The sequence below is a fragment of the Varanus komodoensis genome, unplaced genomic scaffold, assembly GCF_004798865.1.
Source record: "Varanus komodoensis strain SLA01 unplaced genomic scaffold, ASM479886v1 scaffold15, whole genome shotgun sequence".
NCBI classification, from domain to species: Eukaryota; Metazoa; Chordata; class Lepidosauria; order Squamata; family Varanidae; genus Varanus; species Varanus komodoensis.
In genome coordinates, this window is record NW_025335440.1 from 25,376,283 (window position 1) to 25,396,404 (window position 20,122).

The 20,122-nt window shown below is 42.4% G+C and overlaps 1 protein-coding gene across 3 annotated transcripts in view; it reads right to left on the reverse strand.

Moving 5' to 3' along the window:
* LOC123020729 (macrophage mannose receptor 1-like) overlaps positions 1–9,235 on the reverse strand; it is a 46,682-nt gene extending 37,447 nt beyond the window's left edge. The window contains exons 1-4 of one of the 3 annotated variants that reach the window (XM_044424853.1): positions 9,107–9,235; positions 8,584–8,704; positions 6,491–6,889; positions 3,237–3,410 (exon numbers count right to left, since the gene is read on the reverse strand). In XM_044424853.1, coding sequence (XP_044280788.1) covers positions 3,237–3,410; positions 6,491–6,889; positions 8,584–8,644 — 634 coding nt within the window. In that variant the 5' untranslated portion in view covers positions 8,645–8,704; positions 9,107–9,235. Of the gene's footprint in view, positions 1–3,236; positions 3,411–6,490; positions 6,890–8,583; positions 8,941–9,106 lie in introns of those variants that run through there. The other 2 variants (XM_044424854.1, XM_044424852.1) reach the window with 2 other exon arrangements.
* Between the last annotated feature and the right edge of the window lie 10,887 nt (positions 9,236–20,122).

A 20,122-nucleotide genomic window follows, 5' to 3' on the forward strand; every position in this document is an offset into this window, starting at 1 on the left:
GGAAGGCTTTTTCAAAATCACATTATTTGCAATGGTATTTTACCCCTGTATTAGGGGCTAGGGGAGTCACAAGGATAGGGTTAGTGCAGTGGTGGTGAACCTATGGCATGTGTGGCACGGTGGGCATGCAGAGCCCTCTCTGTCGGCACATGAGGCAAGTCGCCCCAGCATCGCCCCAGCAGCCGAGCATAATAGTGCACATAGGGGCCATGCACATGCTCGGAAAGTAGTGGTGCCAGGAGATGACATCACAAGCCACGACTCATTAGCTGCAACTTGTCTGATCTTTTGCATGGCCAGTCCATGCACTGCCAAGGATATATGTATATATTTGCTTGGACTGGCTGTGAGTTGGTTTTTCTATACTAAAAGCTCAGTTTTCAGGTTTGATTGCAGTGTTGGCTCTTTGCGATAAATAAGTGGGTTTTGGGTTGCAGTTTGGTCACTTAGGCTCTAAAAGGTTTGCCGTCACTGCCTTACAACCCCATCTTCCTTCCTTTTTGGCTAAGGCAAATAGGAGTTGAAGACGAAATATTTGAATAACAGAAGATACTTATCTCTGTTTTAGATACATGATTTTTACTTGGGGAAGTTCAGACAGTTGCTCACAGAAAATAATCCAGGATTGTTTTGATTGGGTAGAAGCATTACTCTGCCACACCCTGCTACCCAAAGCAGAAAAGGTAGAGGTGGAGTTCTTGTCTTTGGTAGAATTTCCTTCCCAAAACTATTTGCACAGCTGATCTGTTCTTATCGTTTAGTCCTAAACATCTCTTAATATTGAGATTCCACTTTGATTTGCTGCATGTAAATGTTCATTAAATTTACAGACTCTAACACTTCTGTACCCTGTGAATACCCTGCATTATAGAACAAGCACTATCATGTTTTGGGATGGTTTTGCTTTGCTTCCAAAATGAGAGTCAATCACAAGGTCACAAGCAATGGTGAATGATCACATGGTTACTCCCAGGAAAAAAAGGAAGTCTTCTGTAGTAAAAATGTGTTGCTTGCTGCCAGGATGCAAATATTAATGTGCACAGAAGGCATTATGTGACATTTCTTCAGTCTGAAAATCGCCATTTATATTGCATGTCTTAAAATGAAATTTTGGCAAAGTAGGTCAGGTGTCCACAGTGAGACATTCCATTCAATGGACAATAGGTGGTGATTTTATCCTATAAATACAGGTAGCTACAACAAGCTGACCCGGTCTGCTTAAATTAAAACAGTTATTTGCGCATTTGGATTAATCGTATTGATATGGATGTCATATAGTGTTTGGATGATATACTATATTACATTTTAAAAATACAGTAATATACTATTGTAAGACTGCCTAGGGGTCTTCCTCTGGGGGGCAAGCTGCCCTTTCTACACTTAACATTTTAATAGGGTCTGTCTCAAGCATTTAGATCATTGCAAGTGTTAGCATTAATACAGGACTGAAACAATAGCCCTGGAGCATTTCCGGTTTACAGAATGATTCTGAAACATGAACATGTGACAATAAATGAATAGATATGCTCCTCTATGTTCAGGAAGACATACTCTTATACAGAATTCCACTGTACCTTTTTGGATTTTGCTTTCCTTTCTGACTTGTCAATGCTCTTTCTGTTTTGAGAGGTTAGACACTGTCAGCTCTCAAAATTACTCCACACTAGATTCATTGTGCAGCTCTGGGCTTGCTTGACTTATGTGACAAGGAGGTATCCTTGTCTTAGTGGACTGCGATGCTTAACACACAATGTAAAAAGCAAGGGCAACAACAGTGAGCAAATCTCAATGAAATTTAGCCTATTTGCTAACTATTCACAATATACAATTTATTCAAACATTACTCACTCTCTACCTTCTCTCTCCTAATCAATAGATCATGGCAAAAAAGGTATAATAATCCCAGTAAAGGGATTCTCACTCACTGCAGATACTGCAGACAGATTCATCTGATTCTGAGGAAGAAGAGAGGAAGTGGAAGAGAGGGGACAAGGTTTCAAGATTATCTAGCAAAGTTTTTCAGGCAGAACGTGAGAACTGACCTGCTTTGGAAGGGGTGGAAGGGTTTTCAGGATAGGAGGGGGAGCACAAGTGGGACCCAGCCATTGACCCAGTAAAGAGATGATGGGAGAAACAAGCTGCTCAGTTGGAGGGGCTTTGCTTTTCCCACCATCTTGCCCTCAAGCAGCAAGAGCTACCCTGAGCATCGAGTTAGAAGCTTTACTGAAAGGGAGGGGAGGAAAGAAAGTTTCCAGTTTGGATTCAGCTTTTCACATGGGCAGGAGCTTCTCCCTAGGCTTTGGTATTTGGCTATTTAGAATTCACACTGTTCTGTAATCTGTAGAGCTTCACTGAAAGAACAGCATGTCAAAGGTTTGTTTTGAGTTTGATGATGGGATGGAGGGAATCATTGTTATTTGTTTTTTGGTGCCAGGTTAAGACCTTTTTATTTAAAACTTATTTTAATTGTTAAATTATTTGAATTAATAGGATTTTAAATTTTTAGCTGAGAATGCACCGGGGGTTTTTAAACAATTTTTTAAAATTGTTTTATTGTTTTTATTTATGTATCCTTTGTGAGCCGCCCCGAGACTTTGTTGTGATGGGGATGGCATAGAAATGTTTTAAATAAATAAATAAACTAACTAACTAACTAACTAAACTCATGGCACTGACTAGGTTGATGCTGTCAGCGCTGTGAAATCTGGCTCATTGGACCTGAATGGACTTCTTGCCCACTTCCAGTACGATGACTGGAAGAGGGCTGAATGAAGCTTTTCCCCACAGACTTCTACACCTAAGACAAGTCACCGTTTGTACATTACAAACCAAACAACAAGCAATTATTAAAATTTGCACAAATTGGAGCTCAAAACTGCAGAGGTCAAGTGCAATTAGTGGAAATCACCATAGAATTTCATCATTTTCAGCTTATTATTTACATAAATAACATGATTTGCTATAAGCACATTTCCTTAACATGCTTGGAAAAAATGCTGCTACTCATGTCTGTAGTCACAAACAGGTCTTTTTTTTTTTTGGCACGATTTGCTATCAGAAATTAAATTCTTACATACTCCTGCTGACAGACACCTCTATCCTGTTCTGACTCACTGGGAAGCTGCAGAAGCAATGTGGCCTTCATATTTCAGTACACATAGATAAGAAATATTCCCCTAAGCAGTAAGTATGTGATCATAACATTAAGACTTGAACAAAATCTTGCCAGGAATTACCTTTTACTGGACAATACCCAGTTAAAGAGTCTTTATTCACATCTGCTGTCGTCCCACACCAAAGGCGTCCATCTTCATCGCCATCTTTTATGCAAGTTGCATGCCACTTATTCATGTACTTGAATGGGAATTCACAGGGTGCTCCAAAGGCATTGCCTCCTATGGTAAACAGAGCTTAAGGGAAAGTCAATCAATATGGTGTTAGAATAGCACAAGTTGGAAAAGTACTGAAATAAGAACAGAATTAAGCAAGCCACAAATCCTTCACACAAAGTCCTTAATCCAGAATTTCATGTGTAAACTTACAGTGTGTGCATGCATGTACCTGCATGTGCACATGTGTGGGTTTACATGTTTACATTTATGGAGAGAGTGGTTTTAAGCCACTTGCTTTGCATGCATGCAATGTGTGCCCTTTAAGACTACCAGAACGTGCTGTAGCAGACCAAAGTCTACCTGCTCCAGCATTTGGTTCACACAGTGGTCAACCAGAGATCTGCTGGTAGGACATGAGTACAATGGAACCCTTTCATTCAGGTTTCCAGGCAACTTTTCAGGTACTGGAGGCACTATATAGCCATCATCACTAAGGGGTACTTGATAGCCTTATCCTCCGTTAATTTGTCTGATCCCTTTTTAAAGGCATCCACGTTGGTGGTCATCACTACTTCTTCTGGCAGCAAATTCCACGTTCAACTCTGACTCTTGAATTAACATTCTTTTTATCTGTCCCAGTGTTTATGGGCAAGAGAGAGAGAAATAAAGGACTTGGTACTCACTTTCTCCACAATAGGTATAATTTTGTACATTTCTAACATTTCCCTTTGCTCAGTTCTGCTAAGTTCAGCAGTCATGGACATGACTTCCTCACAGGAGAAGCACTCCATCATTTGATTATCATCGTACCCTTTGCTCCATCATTCCCAGGCCTACAATATTCTTCTTAGAGGGTGGTAACCAGAACTGTATATACAGCATTCCAACTGTATTTTCTTTTAAGTGACGTGCCAGGAAGGACCCTGCACCTGGAAAAGGTGTGTGTGTGCGCGCGCACGAACGCATGTTCAGTAGCATCTGTGAAAGGAATCACCTGTCACCAGCCTCATTCCCTTCGTTCCCACTATAAATGGCCTGCTCCATATATGCCAATATATACTGCAAGCAGTAACTAAAAGCAGTACAGGAGAGATACGCACTGCACCATCCCCGTTAGCTCTGCTGACTGAATCCTCCTGCAGCCTGGGCGATGTGGGAGCCGAGCACGGGTCTGCAGGAAAGAGCTGTGTGTGCAAAAGCACATTTCTCCGCATGTGATGAACGTACGATGTATACATGCATCTGCAATGTATACATGTTTCCTAGGTAACACGATGATTGATCCGTTGGAGTGAGACATATTAGGATTCCTTGTAATATTGTCGGCTAACGGTGCTTTCAGGCAATGTTTCCTGCTACTAACAATCAGAACACTTTCCCATCTTTTCTTCCTTAATGTCTTGGTTTGTTTCTAGTAGGAAAAGATGAAAGAAGCAATGGGAAAGCACGGGAGACTGACGCACTGGCTACAGTTCTGTGCACGAGGCAGTGCAATTGTGCAACAAAAAGTTCCTCTGGAAAGCACCCTAAGTTGGGTCACTTCCTTTAGTGGTTGGTCTACACAGATTTTTGCAGGAAAGATGTGGCATCGAGAAGCGTGTGGCTTGTAGGTGCATGTGTGCATAAATGCATGCCTTCACATGCACATGCATGTACAGTAGCACTGGGGATCAAGAGGGATCAAAACTACTCTCATCCTGCCCCTGAGCATTTGCTTCTCTCACTCCTTTCTCATTGTCAGTCACTCTTACCATGGTCACTAAGGAAAAGACAGACACTGATAAATAAGCGGAAACAACACGGAAATGATACTGGTGGTTCCACCACGGATAGCTTTGTGACTCGTGTTGATTTGCAAGGTTCCTTCCTGACACAAGCCCAATCCTTTCTGCAAGCTCGGACAAGCTCTTCCACCACTACAGTACTCCAGCACCACCAGCACTTAACACTATTAGCTGCAGTGGAGAAGCACTGTCTGCACAGAAGGGGTACATGGATTCCTGCCATCTATCATTTCTGGACTGGTCCAGTTTCTTGGACGTTGAGCTTTGCATGCATCTTGAGTTCTCTCACATGGCTTTGTAGACCAATTTTCAGACCAGAAACGTTCAGCTGTGGCGTTTCCCATCTATATTACATGAGTAATTATTGTGTAGGTTGGATTCCAGTGGTGTTTCCCATCTATAACATGAGTGGATTATTGCGTAGGTTGGATTCCAGTGGTGTTTCCCATCTATAACATGAGTGGATTATCATGTAGGTTTTAATCCCCTAAGAATATACTGCATGCATGTACATATGAGGCTTATCTTGCAGTTGGTTTCATCTGCCTGAATTGCGGATTCGTACTGATGGGGCCATGCTTGCGATACAGCTGGAGCCTGGATTGAGTTAAAGCAATGCACATTGACTTGGATAGATGCATTGTTTGATGGCAGGGAACTTGCATAGAGATGGAAAAAATGAGGAAAAACATGAGTATCCCACCCATTTCTTACTGGGTTCAACCCCTCTACCATGGGGTTCTTCCCCTGGGTACATGAGGTCTGCCCCTTTACCACTGGGCTTTGCTGTTTGCTCTGAGCCTCCCAGGATCCATCCTTGATCCTCCACAATAACCTCAAGTGAGGAGTCACATTTCTACTCTCCAGAGACCCCACCCAACTGCCAGCATGTTGACCTTCAGGAAATGGCTGGCCTACCACAAGGTTAACCCTCCCCCTTTCATTTCTTATTCTGAATTACATAAATAGCACTTCCTTGACTGACTGTCTCACATGGAAACAAATGTGATTTGGAAATACTTGCATATGGGTGGATTCCATTCTTAATGTTTGCATTAGAAAGAAGAACATTATTCCTGTCTTCAAAAGGCACCAAGTGGTTAGTGTTAATTCTGAAAACCTTCTAGGACTAATAGCTGGGGTTGTGGTGAGTGAGAGGGTGTTTGTCAGAATCAAAGCAGGAGAAAACTTTTAAGTGTCTCCTCCCTGCAACTGTGTTCCCAACAAAATCAGGCCTCCCCCACCCCCACCCCCTGCCAAGTTTGACTCTGTCTTTTGCAGAGATGCTATTTGAAGCTGTGAAGAAGATTCAAGGAGCCTGAAGCAGATGCAGAGGCTAACTGAGGAAAGGAGGACTAACTCTCTAAAATTTACCTTCATAGCCCTTGGAACACAAGCCGTCTTTTGTTCCATAGATTGTCCAGGCACTATTTGTGTTTGGTGTTTTAGAAAGCATGACTTGACTCTTACGGCCATCAGCAGAATGTAGAAAGAAATCTCCGTTGAGTGCTACAAGGGTGCCATTTTTGCATCCCCACTGCTGAAGTTCACTGGTCCGATTGCAGGGGGAGAGTTTGACTGGAACCAGGTTTGCTTTTGAAGGCACTGCCAAGCATAATTTCACTCCCATGTTCAGAATCAGGCCCTCAGAAGCCCACTTAAACTGCTGCCACTCGTTATGTGCATTGCAGTAGTCCAGGATGATGGCACGGGATCTTTGAACTTGTACGCACATCTTGAATTTTCCATTATATATCAGAAAACTGTCACTTTCTACAGCATTAAGACAGAAAAATAACAGTAATGTTGTGAGATAGGGTTTAAAAGATTATTTTTTATTTTTTTACTACATTTCAACACTGCCCAATAGCCAAAGCACTCTGGGCAGTTCATGGCATTAAAAGCATAAACTACCACATGATAAAACACAATATAAAATGTGTAAAAGTTGAAAACCGTGGAATAATACTAAAGTAAAAAAGCAAGATCAATGCCAACATCTAAACATAAAATAACAGGGTAGGGCTGCAGTCCCATGCATGTTTTGACAGAAAAGGTCCTGCAACTCAGCATTTCCCACACAGCAAGAGGTCCTGGGTCTTGGTGTTTGGACTCCGAAGGTCCTGCGCTGCCAGGGAGAGAACTGTGCTAGTTCCCCCTTGCCTCCTCCAAGTTGCAACTGGACCTTGGGGTGTTGAGCATCAGGTCCAGAAGGATCCTGGGGCCATGGAGCTGCGGCTGCCCTAGTCGCCTTCCTCCTCTTCTCCAGCCCTAAATCCACATGACTAAAATGGCCATCTAGAGAAAATGTGAGGTGCAAGGGATGGCAGAGGCAGATCTCACCACCACTTCATCTTGCACCTTGGATTGGATACCCGTCAGCCTCCAAGTCTGGATGCTTACAAGTATGCACGGGCAAAAGGACTGCAATTTCCAAAACAAAAAAGGTGCTCACCTCTTTAGAAAGAGTTGCAATATAGGCACCGGGCAAGACTTTCCGTTCAGGGTATCTTACAAACTAATGTTTCAGTGTCATGGCTGAAGGCCTCTTGTTAGTACCCGTCAACTTCAGAATTTGGTGGGAGGACATAAAAAGGGCCCCTGAAGAAGATTTTAAGGTCTGAGCAGATATATGGGCTCCACGTGGCTTTAAAAGTGGCAACCACTGGCCAGATGGTGCTACTAAAAATCTTGGTAAGAAGCAATGAGATTGAAAGGCAGAAGAGTCAAATGCCCCTCATGTGATTCTGTAGTTCATTTTCAGTATCATTTCCAAATGGCTTGGCACACTGTGGCATTTATCATTCAATTTTATTAATATATTTTGTTGACAACCAGATGTCCTTATTGAAGATTTGTTTGCCAGTTTATTAATAAGATTATAATCATTGTGATTGTTGTCAACGTCTATATTAAGCTACATTATGTAGTGATAAGTTTGGTAGTGATAAGTTTTCAAAAGCACACAGAAACCTATACAACGCAAATATTATTTCTGTGCATTACTTCTAGACAACCTAGGGTCAAACTACACATGATGTGGAAGACCTGAGACTGGAGCTCTCCATTTTTATGTTACTAAGAGCACCACAAAAAGGACAGTTATTTGCCTTGTAGATGAGAGGAGGTTAAGCGTTCTTCTACATGCCCGTTGACTGGTGTTTCACCTGGAAAAATGTGTAAGCATTTGTATTCTGCTCAAATATTTCAATCTCAGTGGCTAATGCCAGTCTTAGGGAGTGATTTGGGTCAAAACAAAGATGCATTGTGGAGAACTTAACACCCCTTCCTCAGAACTATGTTCCCCTCTCTCTGGATGGTTTCCATTTGACCTTTAGCATAAGTCCTTAATTAATTTATCATCCAAAAGATACAAAAGGTGTACAATATACACATAATTTCCAAAAAATTATAAGTAAGCAGGGGTGCATGTGGTAACAAAAATCTTGAAAGTAAGAAGAACTTACCTGAGACCTGGAAAGCTGGCTGAAAGAAAAGCAGGAATGTCAGGAACCAAAGGGCAGGCATGGGAAAGGACGGAACCTTCCACAAAGCACTTCTGGAAGTGAGAGGGCTCTGTGTTCTCTTCTGAAATGAATCAAGAGGAGCAAAAATATTCAGTTCTGGGTTCACCCCTGCCCCAAATTTTGCTAAGCAGTTGATCAGGTTAATAAGACCTATTTCCACGTAAAATGTTTGGCTAATGAAGGCCAGTCTAAAAACCTTCAGCTCTTAGCACTTAACCTGGTAGAATCCACCAGCTAAAAAACTCCAAGTTATGCGACTTAAATACCAAGAAGGAAGGAAGGAAGGACGGCAGGAAGGGGATGCTTTTTTAACAGAGTGGCCCTGTGACCATCACTCAAAAAGAGGAAATATATTACCATGACAGAAAACAGTATACAACAACAAGACATAGATGAGCATTTAGTTATAGAATTTAGCTATAGGTTTTAGCTATAATTTAAATCTGAACACAATCTGCCTTACCACACTAGGGAAGACTGGTGTGACTGCTCGGTTTCTGGTCCAGGCACAAACTGGAGACAGGCAGCCTCTCCTCTCAGGGTTCTTTCAGCTGGACTTGGACTAGGCCACCTTCAGGCAGAGGGCTGTCCTTGGTAAACCAGGACATGTGACTGCCCCTGTGGTGCTGTCAGGCCTTGACAAGTTCTGTTGGGTGCTTGGATTGCGGCATAGAGAAGGAAACAATCAGAAGCAATCTGTGTGGCCAATCGGACTAGGATGAGACGTTCAGACGAGGAAGCTGATGTAAGACTTTCTGAAGCCTCCTATGGTTAAATTGACATTTGTGGGGGGTGGGGAGGGGAGGGTGGCATTGTTCAGGCTGCAGTGATTAAGCTAAGGCTACAGCAGGGCCCCCAACCCACAAAGTCTAAACTACCTGATTTGCGGAGGGACCACACTGGCCATAGTCCTGGTTCAGTTCCCCCTTCTCTCACGTTCATGGAGAATGTCTAATACAGCCCCTGGCTAGGTGCTAACCAGATAGATTGGGGTAGGCATCATATGGACTGGGGCCCTCTCACTGCTCCCACCGCTTCCATCTTCCTTCTTCCCACACCATCCCAGCACTTGCTGGTGCACCTTCGACATTCGTCGTAGCTGCAGCCCCTTCCATCAATTTCTATAAACATTCAGACTGCAATTTAAATGTTGTTGTTGACACATGATGACACTCTGCACTCTCCCAAGTGGTGAGCTCCAGGGCAGTGCTTATCTGAGTTTAGCTACCTTTGCTGGAGACTTACGCCACTTCCGTGGCTTTATTTGCAAACATCTCTCTGAGTTACAACTGCAGATCTGCTGCCACATATCCGAGCTTGAGAAAGCAGGGTTGTTGTTAAGATTAAATGGAGAGGAGGAGGTTTATAATGTTAGCTACAACAGTTAGAAAAGGTTCCGAGAAAGTACTCTAGTAAAAAAAACAAATTACACCCTTAATATCTATGTAGGATGATTAATGTTCATACTTATTGACTATATTTTAGATCCTAAAGTACATTTAGCCAAGCACTAAACCTGCTTAATCAGTAAGACTCACTCAATTCAAGGGGACTTCAGGCCAAACTAAAACTGGTTAAGTCCACTGCTAGAAGCAGTGCTCCCATTCAGTGGTATGAAGCAAAGCTGCTCCCAGAGGATGAGTTTAGAACAGAAAACTGGTAGGGAGAAGACAACGAGGAGGCATTTAACTTTGTTCCAGTCACCAGTTCTCCATTACAAATGGCTTTTCCCTTTAGGATAGGGTTAAGGAACCTGCCTTCTAGAAGTTGCTGGACTCCACTTCTCATGAACTTCAGCCAGCATGCCCAAGGATCAAGCATGGTGGCAACTGGAGCCCAACAAAATTGGGGGTGGGGCTGAGCCAGATGTTCTCTCTCCTGTTCTACAGAAATCAAAGCACATGAGAAAGCCACTAAAAGGAGCAATCTGTGTTTTCAGTGGTGGTCTTTGTACTTGGGTATTGTTATATGGATTTTTATTCAACAATTAGTTTGTCCATTATTGTTGTTGTCAAAGTCACAAAGTCATGTCTGACTCTTCATGACCCCTTGGACAATAGACCTCCAGACTCTCCTGTCTGCCACTGTTTCCTGGAGTCCACCCAACCCCACACCCACCACACCAGTGACCCCATCCAGCCACCTCAACCTCTGCCACCCCCTTCTCCATTTGCCTTCAATCGTTCCCATCATTGGGGTATTTTTGTCCCTTATACCTTACTAAATATGCTTCAGTCAGAAGCTTCAGTGTGTTTGGATGATCAGAAGTCAAACGTACACTGTGTGCAAAAAGCATGTTGTGCAACAGGATGTAAGAAACCAGCCTTCAGTACTGCGGTCTCACTGTAACTAAGGAATAAAACGTGGGTCTTCTGCAGTTACAAGTTCAGCAAGTTTCATGCATCAGAACTGAGAGCATTTCTACTTATGAGTCAGTTAAAAGGTCAAGTGTGTATAAAGTATATATGCAAATAAATAATTGGAAAAGGAAAGGAAATAAAGAAAAAGGGCAGTTGTGCATAAATCTTAATATCATGTTTATAGGAGAGGATAGAGTTAAAAGGGCTTTCCTGGAGGTGAGGTCTTTTAAGGCTTCATGTACAGAATGTCCTTGGTTCGACTCCTAGCATCTCCAGCTATGGTAGGAAGAACTCCATCTGGAAATCCTGCAGAACTGCTGCCAGCCAATATCTATACCCATGTGCTCAAGGGGTCAAGTGCTCAGCTGGGCTCCTACAGTCCTGTATCACCTGCTTCAGAGTGTGCATGTGTGTGTGCATTAGAAGTGAACAGAGGCAGGTGTCGCAGTGCAGCCAGAGTTGTGCAGTGGTGGCATAGAAACAGAGCGAGTCAGATGGGACCTCCTGGGCCATCTAGTCTGACCCCCAGCTCCAACCAGTTCTGCTTATGACATGACTACCATGTGCACGTGAAAAAGCAAAGGTACCTTATCCAGTCCTTTTCCTCTCCATTTCATCCTCACAACAACCCTGTGAGACAGGGTAGACTGAGAATCAGGGACTGAGCCAAAGTCACCCAGAGTGCTTCATGACAAGTGGGGACTAGAACCCAGATCTCCTAGATCCCTAGTCTGGCACTCTAACCACTGTGCCACACCAGCTGTCATACAACTGTAGTCGGAATGAGAGGACCTGGTGGAGGTGGGTGGAGGGGAGGCTGAGGAGGGCAAAAGGGCCATTGATCATGATGGCAGTGAGAAGACAACTGAGAAGCCAGAACTGAGGGGTGAAACCAGAAGGAAGAGTGAAGGAACAAACCCCGATGTGCCAAAACTAAGACAACTGTCATTGCCAAGGGGTTGACATTGACCAGGATCAGAGAGCACCATTATTCACACTCAGAGGGTGAATTGTTATTGAAACATGAGCTATTGTGTTGCCTGAACCCAACTGAGTTATGAAACTGTGATAACCAAGCCACAGTTCCTATCCCAACAAAAAAACACAGATTTTTGTCGTAAGTTTTTCATGATTCACAAGCTGTGACTTGTTAGTGTGGCTGAGTTTGTGTGCTACCTGGACCCAGAAAGTGAAACAAACAGCTTTGACCAGCATCAGTGAATCCTTCACAGAGTCCGGACGACCATTTATTAGGGGTGTTATAGTTGCATCCTGCAGGTGGTTGGGTTGGATGACTGGCAAGAGGAGTCCTTCCAAACTGTATAATTTTATTATTCCTAAGTGTAGGTGGGAAAAGGGTTAGGGTTAGGGTTAGTTAGGGGGAAATAAGTCAAGAAATAAAAGGTCACATTAAAAAGGCAGAATTTAAAAGCATCATCCTGGGTATCCAAGAGAACTGCAGTTAGTTTTGTATTTGATTAATTGTGGATATATGAATTTGATTTGAATCCTGCCTTTTTGTCACAATATTCATAAATTTCAACCAGTGTGGGTATGTGATGTTGTTTTTGCCTGTCTCTCTATCTTCTCCACAACTGAAAAGAAAAGCACATCCATAACACATTTTCCCAGCTATTTGAGGAAAATAACTCTGTGTCAAGTTGGTCTTTTTGTTCTGCCTGGCCTAGTTTATCATTTTTGTGTCTGAGTAGCCTAATGTTGGGTGTTCTCTTCTTTTTCACCACCAGCACACACTGAATGTCAGGACAGGACATGAAGCCTGAAGAACAACATGTTCAGGAGAGTCATGGGGTTGTTGTTTGGGGAACAGTTCTGTCCTTCTGAAATTGTGTGTTGTTCCTCGCCTCAGAAGCCTTTGGAAAATGTGAATTGCAAACAAAATAGATGCCATCCGAGAGAGAACTGAAAGTAATGGTAAGAAGCTTCCTGAAAATTGTTGAACAGTCATTCCAAATCACTAAGTGGCCTCTTCATTGCTGTGACTTGTGTAACATTCTCGTCTGATGTTGCCACACACCGTATTTTTTGCTCTATAAGACACACTTTTTCCCCCCTCAAAAGTAAGGGGAAATGTCTGTGCATCTTACAGAGTGAATGCGTATGTGCCCGATGCCCGGGACGCTGCCGGCCCGCCTGCACCACGTGGCAACACCTGGCCGGCACGCACTCAGTGCGCCCTGCTCTGCCCCCCTCCTGCGGTGCAGGTGAAAGCTGTTAATCACAGGTCAGTGTGTGTTTTCAAATGGCAACCCGTCTTTTAATGAAGCCCATGGGGAAGTGATGGGGAATGTGCCTGTGATTATCAGGAAGCTTTCCATGGATCCCTCCTCTAAAAACTAGGTGCATCTTATGGTCAGGTGCATCTTATAGAGCAAAAAATACGGTAATTCAAAAGAAGAAAGAACTGCGAACCAAGCATATTCAGTGGATGATTTCCCGATGAATCATAAGGTGATTTTGAAAGAAATTAAAGCTGCAGTCCTAAACACATTTAGTAGGGCTCCTTTGAATATAGCAGGAATCTAGAAAATTATTGTGTTCCACAGAGTTAGTATTCAGATATCAATTTCTTTGGCAGGCTTGCTCATTTTCCTTTCCATAGATCACGAATCACAGCTAATCTAAGGTTTCACATTGCTGGTCTGTGTTGGTAATTACTTTGTTTTGCCTACATTTACAGGTGAACTTTCTAATGGATTCAGTATAAATTCATAAGCATGAATAAGTTCATTCATCCTTAACATATGTTGAGCAGGTATGTTTACTCTCCTAAAATTCCACCTTGTGAATGGCATCTCCAGCAGTTTCTGGATCAACCATTTTTTAATTTGTTGGGTGAACAGTACCAAGGCAGCAAATATTTGTAAACATATTCTTTTAAGGACATGCATAGGTTTTTCAGGATCAAATATCCATATGCAATACTACCAAATGCATCATTTTTTTCTTTTTTACAATGTTTATAATACATTTATTTATTTTATTATTTTAATTTATAATACTGCAAGGAACTCAAGATGGCTTATGCAAACTTCCTCATCTTCATTTTTCCCAGCATTGTGAAATGGTAGATCAGCCATGATTTGTGATCTATGGAAAGGAAAATGAACAAGCCTGCCAAAGAAATTGGTATTTGATTACTAACTCTGTGAAACACAATAATTTTCTCACAACAACCCTGTGGGGAAGGTTAGGCTGAGAGTCAGTGCCTGATCCAAAGTCACTAAGTGAGCTCTATGGCCAAGAGGGGACTAGAACCCAGTAACCACCACACCACACTGGCTCTCCATATAACAGGTCTTCTGCCTTCACCAAAGCTACTTCTTTCAGTTTACAGCATAACGATCTCAGGCTCATTACCCAAGAACAGAATTTTCTATAGGCCAGAACTAAGTCTCTGCCCAAGAGCAGGGAGAGGGCTTTGGTGAGTCTGAGTCCAAGGCCGTAGGCCAGGAGTCTGATACCAAGAGAGTAGCCGTACCATTCATGTGGCTGCCTGCAACCCTCCAAGCCTTCCAGTGGGAGGTGGGAGGAGTGTGGAGGCAAGGGCTGCTCCATGCAGGCTCACCCTCCAAAGCATTTAGATGGCTGCTCGTAAAGAAGAGGGTCTGCAACACCACTGGGATGCCTGGTATCCTGGTGGAGCCTCCCCTACCCCAGAATGGCCCCCACCCAGTATTGACTTGGTTCTTTCCACACTGGGTGCAAGGGCAGGCAGAGAGATCTCTGAATTTGAAGCCACACATAGGAGAGCTTCCCCAAGATGGAAGCTGGGGCTCCAGATTTTCCTACGGGTAGCTAAACGGCATCTCAGATGCTTCATTAGGATTGTGCCCTTCTACAGTGAAAAGGTTTTCAGTGATACCATTCTGTACTTCAGACTGAATTCAATACTTCAAATTAGTTCAGCTCTAAAGCACATTTTGCTACAGCTTTGTATTGCTGTTGAATGCTTCTAGAAAGATGACTCCTCATGCTGCCAATCAAGGCATAGGGTTCCCTGCAGGAAGGATGTATCCCAGAGCCTTATGGAAACTTCTTTCTCCATGTTCACTGTGAGACATAAGTCAATGTTCCTCACTGTGTGTTCCCTCTGGAGGGGTTGGGGTCTTAACTTCTCTGCCTTCCCATATGTTTATCAAAGAACCACAAGCTGGTGGTGCTTGATATCACAATTGCAAAAAAAAAAAAAAAATTACAACCAGTTTGAAGCATCAAAGAGCACAATATGAACTAAAATTATGTGTTGTAAGCTGCCCCGAGGCTTCGGCGAATGGGGCGGCATAAAAATGTCTTAATAAATATATAAATCCAGATATTTACCACTCATTTTTTTTAAAAAAGCCACAGAATGGCTGGAAAGCATAGGATTGGCCCTGGAAGATGATGATGCTGTGAGGACCCTCCAACTTCATTGACTGAGAAGCATCCAATAAAAGCCTTGTTTAGGGATGCCCATTATTTCACTATTTCATCTTAATGGATTTCCAGGGTAACAAAGGTCTCCTTTGTGTGAGATGTACAACCTGGCACTTTACCAAGGTGGCTTCTTCCATTTTCTTAGTAGGATGCTTGGAGTGTCCTTCACACATGGGTTGTTGTTCTGAGGGTTTTCCTCTGTGCCACTCCACGTGTTCCTGTAAGGTCCATTACATAAGATAGTTCTGCAGCACAGAGTGGAATTAGACAATTACTTTAGCAAATAATGGCACCACATAGGAAAACACTGGACTTTCCTCACTATAAAAAAGTTGATGAACATGGCTGGAAAACTCGGGAGAGGCACTGAAGGATGACATGAAAGTCCTTGAAAACGTCCAAGGGTGAGGGATCACGAATGCACACGAAATGCCAGAGAAGCCCTCAAAAGATGGAAGAAGCAAAGGGAAAGCATGGGAGGGTTACAAAGGAAGTTGGCAGTGCAAAGTTCTGTGAATCAAACAAGGATTACACAATACAAGTCTTTTTTTCAGCACCCTTGTCAAGGGACATATTTCAATAGTAAATCCTACAGCAGATTGTAAGTCAGTCCAAGGCAGGCTTCTCTGGTGGACACAGAGCCTTTGCAGCTGATCTTGAGTAGGCCACAAAATACCTGAAATAACTCAGAATAAAATGAGACATCTTGCTCCATAGATGTCTAGCATTCCTCCAAGTGTTAACCTTTGTGCCATTGCCTGTGAAATAATAAAGAAATAAAATCTGTATCCTGAAATCTCAGTGGGTGAATAACAGAGAAATAGAAACGGATATTAAATATAAATTTTCATGAAAGGAAAAAGAAAGAGAAAATGGAAGAGGTATCATTTTATTTGAAAATCATCACAAGTTCAGTACACATGCAGTACAGTGAAGTGGACAGAAAAATCAACACATCTTATTTTTAACTGAATTGGCTTCTTCTTTTTTTCTTTTTTCTTTTTTTTTGCAGAGTCTGATTTGACTATAATTCCTGATCTGCCCATGATTTCTACTACCCTTGGCTGTCCAGTAATCTCCAACCTTTTTTGTTTGTTTGTTTGTTTACTGCCTGTGCCTTGAACTTGTTTCCAGAACATTTCTACAGTGTCACTTTTCTTTCTACCTTCAAACACTTCCTTAAAACTGACATTGTCTGTGATGACTTTGGCATGACCCTCTGTCTCTTGGGAATCAAATGACTGATGTTGAGTATTCCAACTAAGTGTGTGGGTGAATTGGCTACTCTTGCCACTTTCAAAACCCTTGTGGCTGATGCTGGCCAGGGTGGCAGAGTAAGCATTGCAAAAGCATTTTCAGCAGTCTTTGTTTGGAAAATTCCACCCAGTGGCGGAGCACCTGCCAACGGCAGTTCTGGCTGTTTTAATTATAGCATCTGATCCTGGGGCCTTTTGGAGGAGTGAGGGGATTTTGGCTCCCACAGATCCAAGGCTACCTCACTTCTGCCCTTCCAATCTGAACCATTTAGACCGTACCACTGGTGGCACAGCTGTACCTGTGGAGTTGCCTGTAGGTACTGGAGATGTTTGTGGATATACTGCCCACCAATGAAAAGGTAACTCAGCTTCATCTTAATACCATCCATTCTGCAGATTTCAAGGTTAAGAATACCCTCTAAGTAAATGTAACTGAAGCAAGTATCTATTTTTCTCCTGTCCATTTTGGTTTCCATTTTCTTATCTTCATTGAGTGCCTTTCCTGCATCTCATGCAGATTACAAACTCCTTGAGGGAGGACCTATTATTTGGCAAAGTGCAGTATTGGAATAACAGAAAATAACTGCAGTTTAAGAAAACTAATTGAACACTCATGTACTATGGTAAGCTACAGTAACAGCATCTTTGAATTAAAGGTTCCGAGAGGGTTACCTTACGTGGTCTTCCAGGATGATGGGGATGAGAATATACTTCTATAGCACAGAGTAGATGTTGTGTAGGACCTGGAACTCTACTCTAAGGAGGGAATCATCTTTTTCAAAAGAAGCATCTAATTGTGGTAATAATATACCTGCAGAGATTCCCATGTTACATAATTTTGTGCATGCGTGCGTGTGTTTGAGAGGAAGAGTGAGAGAGAAAGAAAAATTTAATTTGTACTGTGAAGATCCACAGTTAGTTCCTGTTATGCTATGTTGAATATCATGGGTAAATAATGATGTATAAGTAGGTCAACAAAGGTGTGCACATGCATGTGCTTTAAATGTAGCATGTGAACATCCCTGTTCTCTCATTATGTCCCACACCACTGGTTGTTGTGAAGTTACACAAAGATGGCTTCAGTAGAACAGGGAAGTCCCCATCTTATACTTGTTCCTAATTATTTAAGTCAAGCTTGCCCAGCTGAATTCTACCTTGCTCTGTCAGGGAGGTTGTAAAGTCAGAACTGATCAATAGTGAAGGTAACAGACTGCTACTTCTGTTACTCTTTTGTGGTACACAATATAGGGCTGTAAGTTACCTAAAAAATCAGGTCCAAAGATTGAGGGTATTTCGTGATCCTTGTCTGTCACTAGGGTCATAAGATGCTTTGGTGGACTGGAGCCTCTTTTTCCAATTTAAGTTGGCACATCAGCTATGACCTCATCTGCAGAGGGATCACCCTGGCTTCAGGGGTGAACTCCGTGCTGGAAGTGGCGTTGCAGGAGTACCAAGTAGCGTGGACACCTGATACCATGGTTGTTGGCACCCAGTTCGTCTTTATGCTCAATTTGTGAGCTTTAAACCCCTTTACCATTTGGAACCTCTTCGAAGATGCATCTACCCATATCTTGCAATGGGCAGCTGAAGCAGTTCTCTCACTGCCATGTGAGGAACAGAAAGTAGCCGTGAATGAAAGCATCTTTTCAGTAGTGGCTTCCCATTTGAAGAATGTGCTCCTCCAAGAGGCCTGCCTTCACTCATCCTAATGTCTTTTCAACAGCAAAGATCTGTGTCCCAAGCACCTGTATATGTGCGAACCATTTATTTATTTATTTACTTATTTAAAACTTTTATATATTGTCCACACCAAGGTGTCAGGACAGTCTTACAATAAAACAGAGTGCGCCTTCTAAATTCTAAAAGATTGTGTAAACAAATCCCAAGAATAGAGCACCATGTAGCACCAAGGATGACTGGTAACCAGAATTCTTTTATAGCATATTTGTATTTTAGATATTATATTTTAAACCACAAAAATGAAAATTAATTAAACTTGTGCATGTTAGATGACTGCCCTCTGCTGGATAGCTTCTGCTATGGTCCACAGTTGGAAATTGCCTAAAATTAACGAAACAAAGGAAGCTAGGGTTTTTTTAATGCTATAAATCCCAATAAGTGAAAGAAAGGATAACTTTCGTAAATGTTATTTACTTGTTTATTATTTATTTTATTGCATTTATATACCGCCCCATAGCCCATGGGGCTATCTGGGTAGTTTACAGAATAAAAATGTATAACAAGAATAAAACATTATATAACAGTTAAAAACCCAAATATGCAGCAATTGAGGACTCTGGAAATTTGAAATTAATACATGGCATAAAAACAGTATACATAAAAACCATAAACATACAATATATACATGATAATATGGTGCATATACATTAGAGTGCATTTCCCTTCTATTATTTAGCCCCAAGATGGCTCACAAAATATCAAATTATGCACTGTTCGTTGTTGGTGTTTAGTTTTGTTCACCTGATTCCATGTATTGCTCACTGACCAGAACTTGCAAGTTCGTGCAGTAATTTTCTAATGTAGACTGACTATTTTCTCTGGACGTTGTGCCATTATGCTGGGCTCAACCATTCATGTCTGGCTTCCCTATCTCACAGGTTTCACTTCTTTATTTCTGAGCTCTCCTCCTGACAAGTTCTTTAAGACCTCATCCTTATAGTCTTGTGCTCCCCTGCGCAGGGAATCAAAAGTTGGTTATTTCCAGAACTGCCCATTTTAACTGGGGCAATATCATGCATAGTTTCTCTGAGACGGAGGGAGTCATGCAGGGTGGACAGTGGACTATCTGCAGAGGACCGGGCAGCTAAGGGCTGCAGGTCAAGAAGCTTGAAGGAGCATACAATTGCCCCTTCCAGAGTCCAGAGCCCAGGCACTGCCAAGAACTTCCTGGCTGTGACTTTTCCAGCAACAGTGACAGAATCACTGGCAGCGATCCCAGAAAGGAAATGAAGACCCTCTGCCCAATGTTTCCTACCCTCTCATTTTGCAGATTGATTCAAGCTGGCTAGACAGTTCTTTGGCTGCCGCTTCCTTGTCCGTCTAGGTTGCATTAAGATGGATTGCTAGGGGAGCGGAGTGGCAGACCAAACTGGAACAAGAGCCATCCCTTACTGCACTGCTTCCAGTGAATGGGCAACACCTGACACATAGCTCTTGTTTCAGCTTGACACTTCCTGCTTCAGGGAGAAAGTGCTCTGGCATTCTGAAATATTCAGAGAGGCAGCAATATGGTACCTCGTTGGACAGTGATGCTTATGCTGGCCTGGATTCAAGAATGATCAGTAAATAAGAGTTCATTTCTTTAATTATTTAATTTAATTAAGCAAAATTATTGCATTTATGGACATATAGTCTGCCTTTTAGTATTTTTTTCACAAGATAATATAATCAGTAAACGTGAAG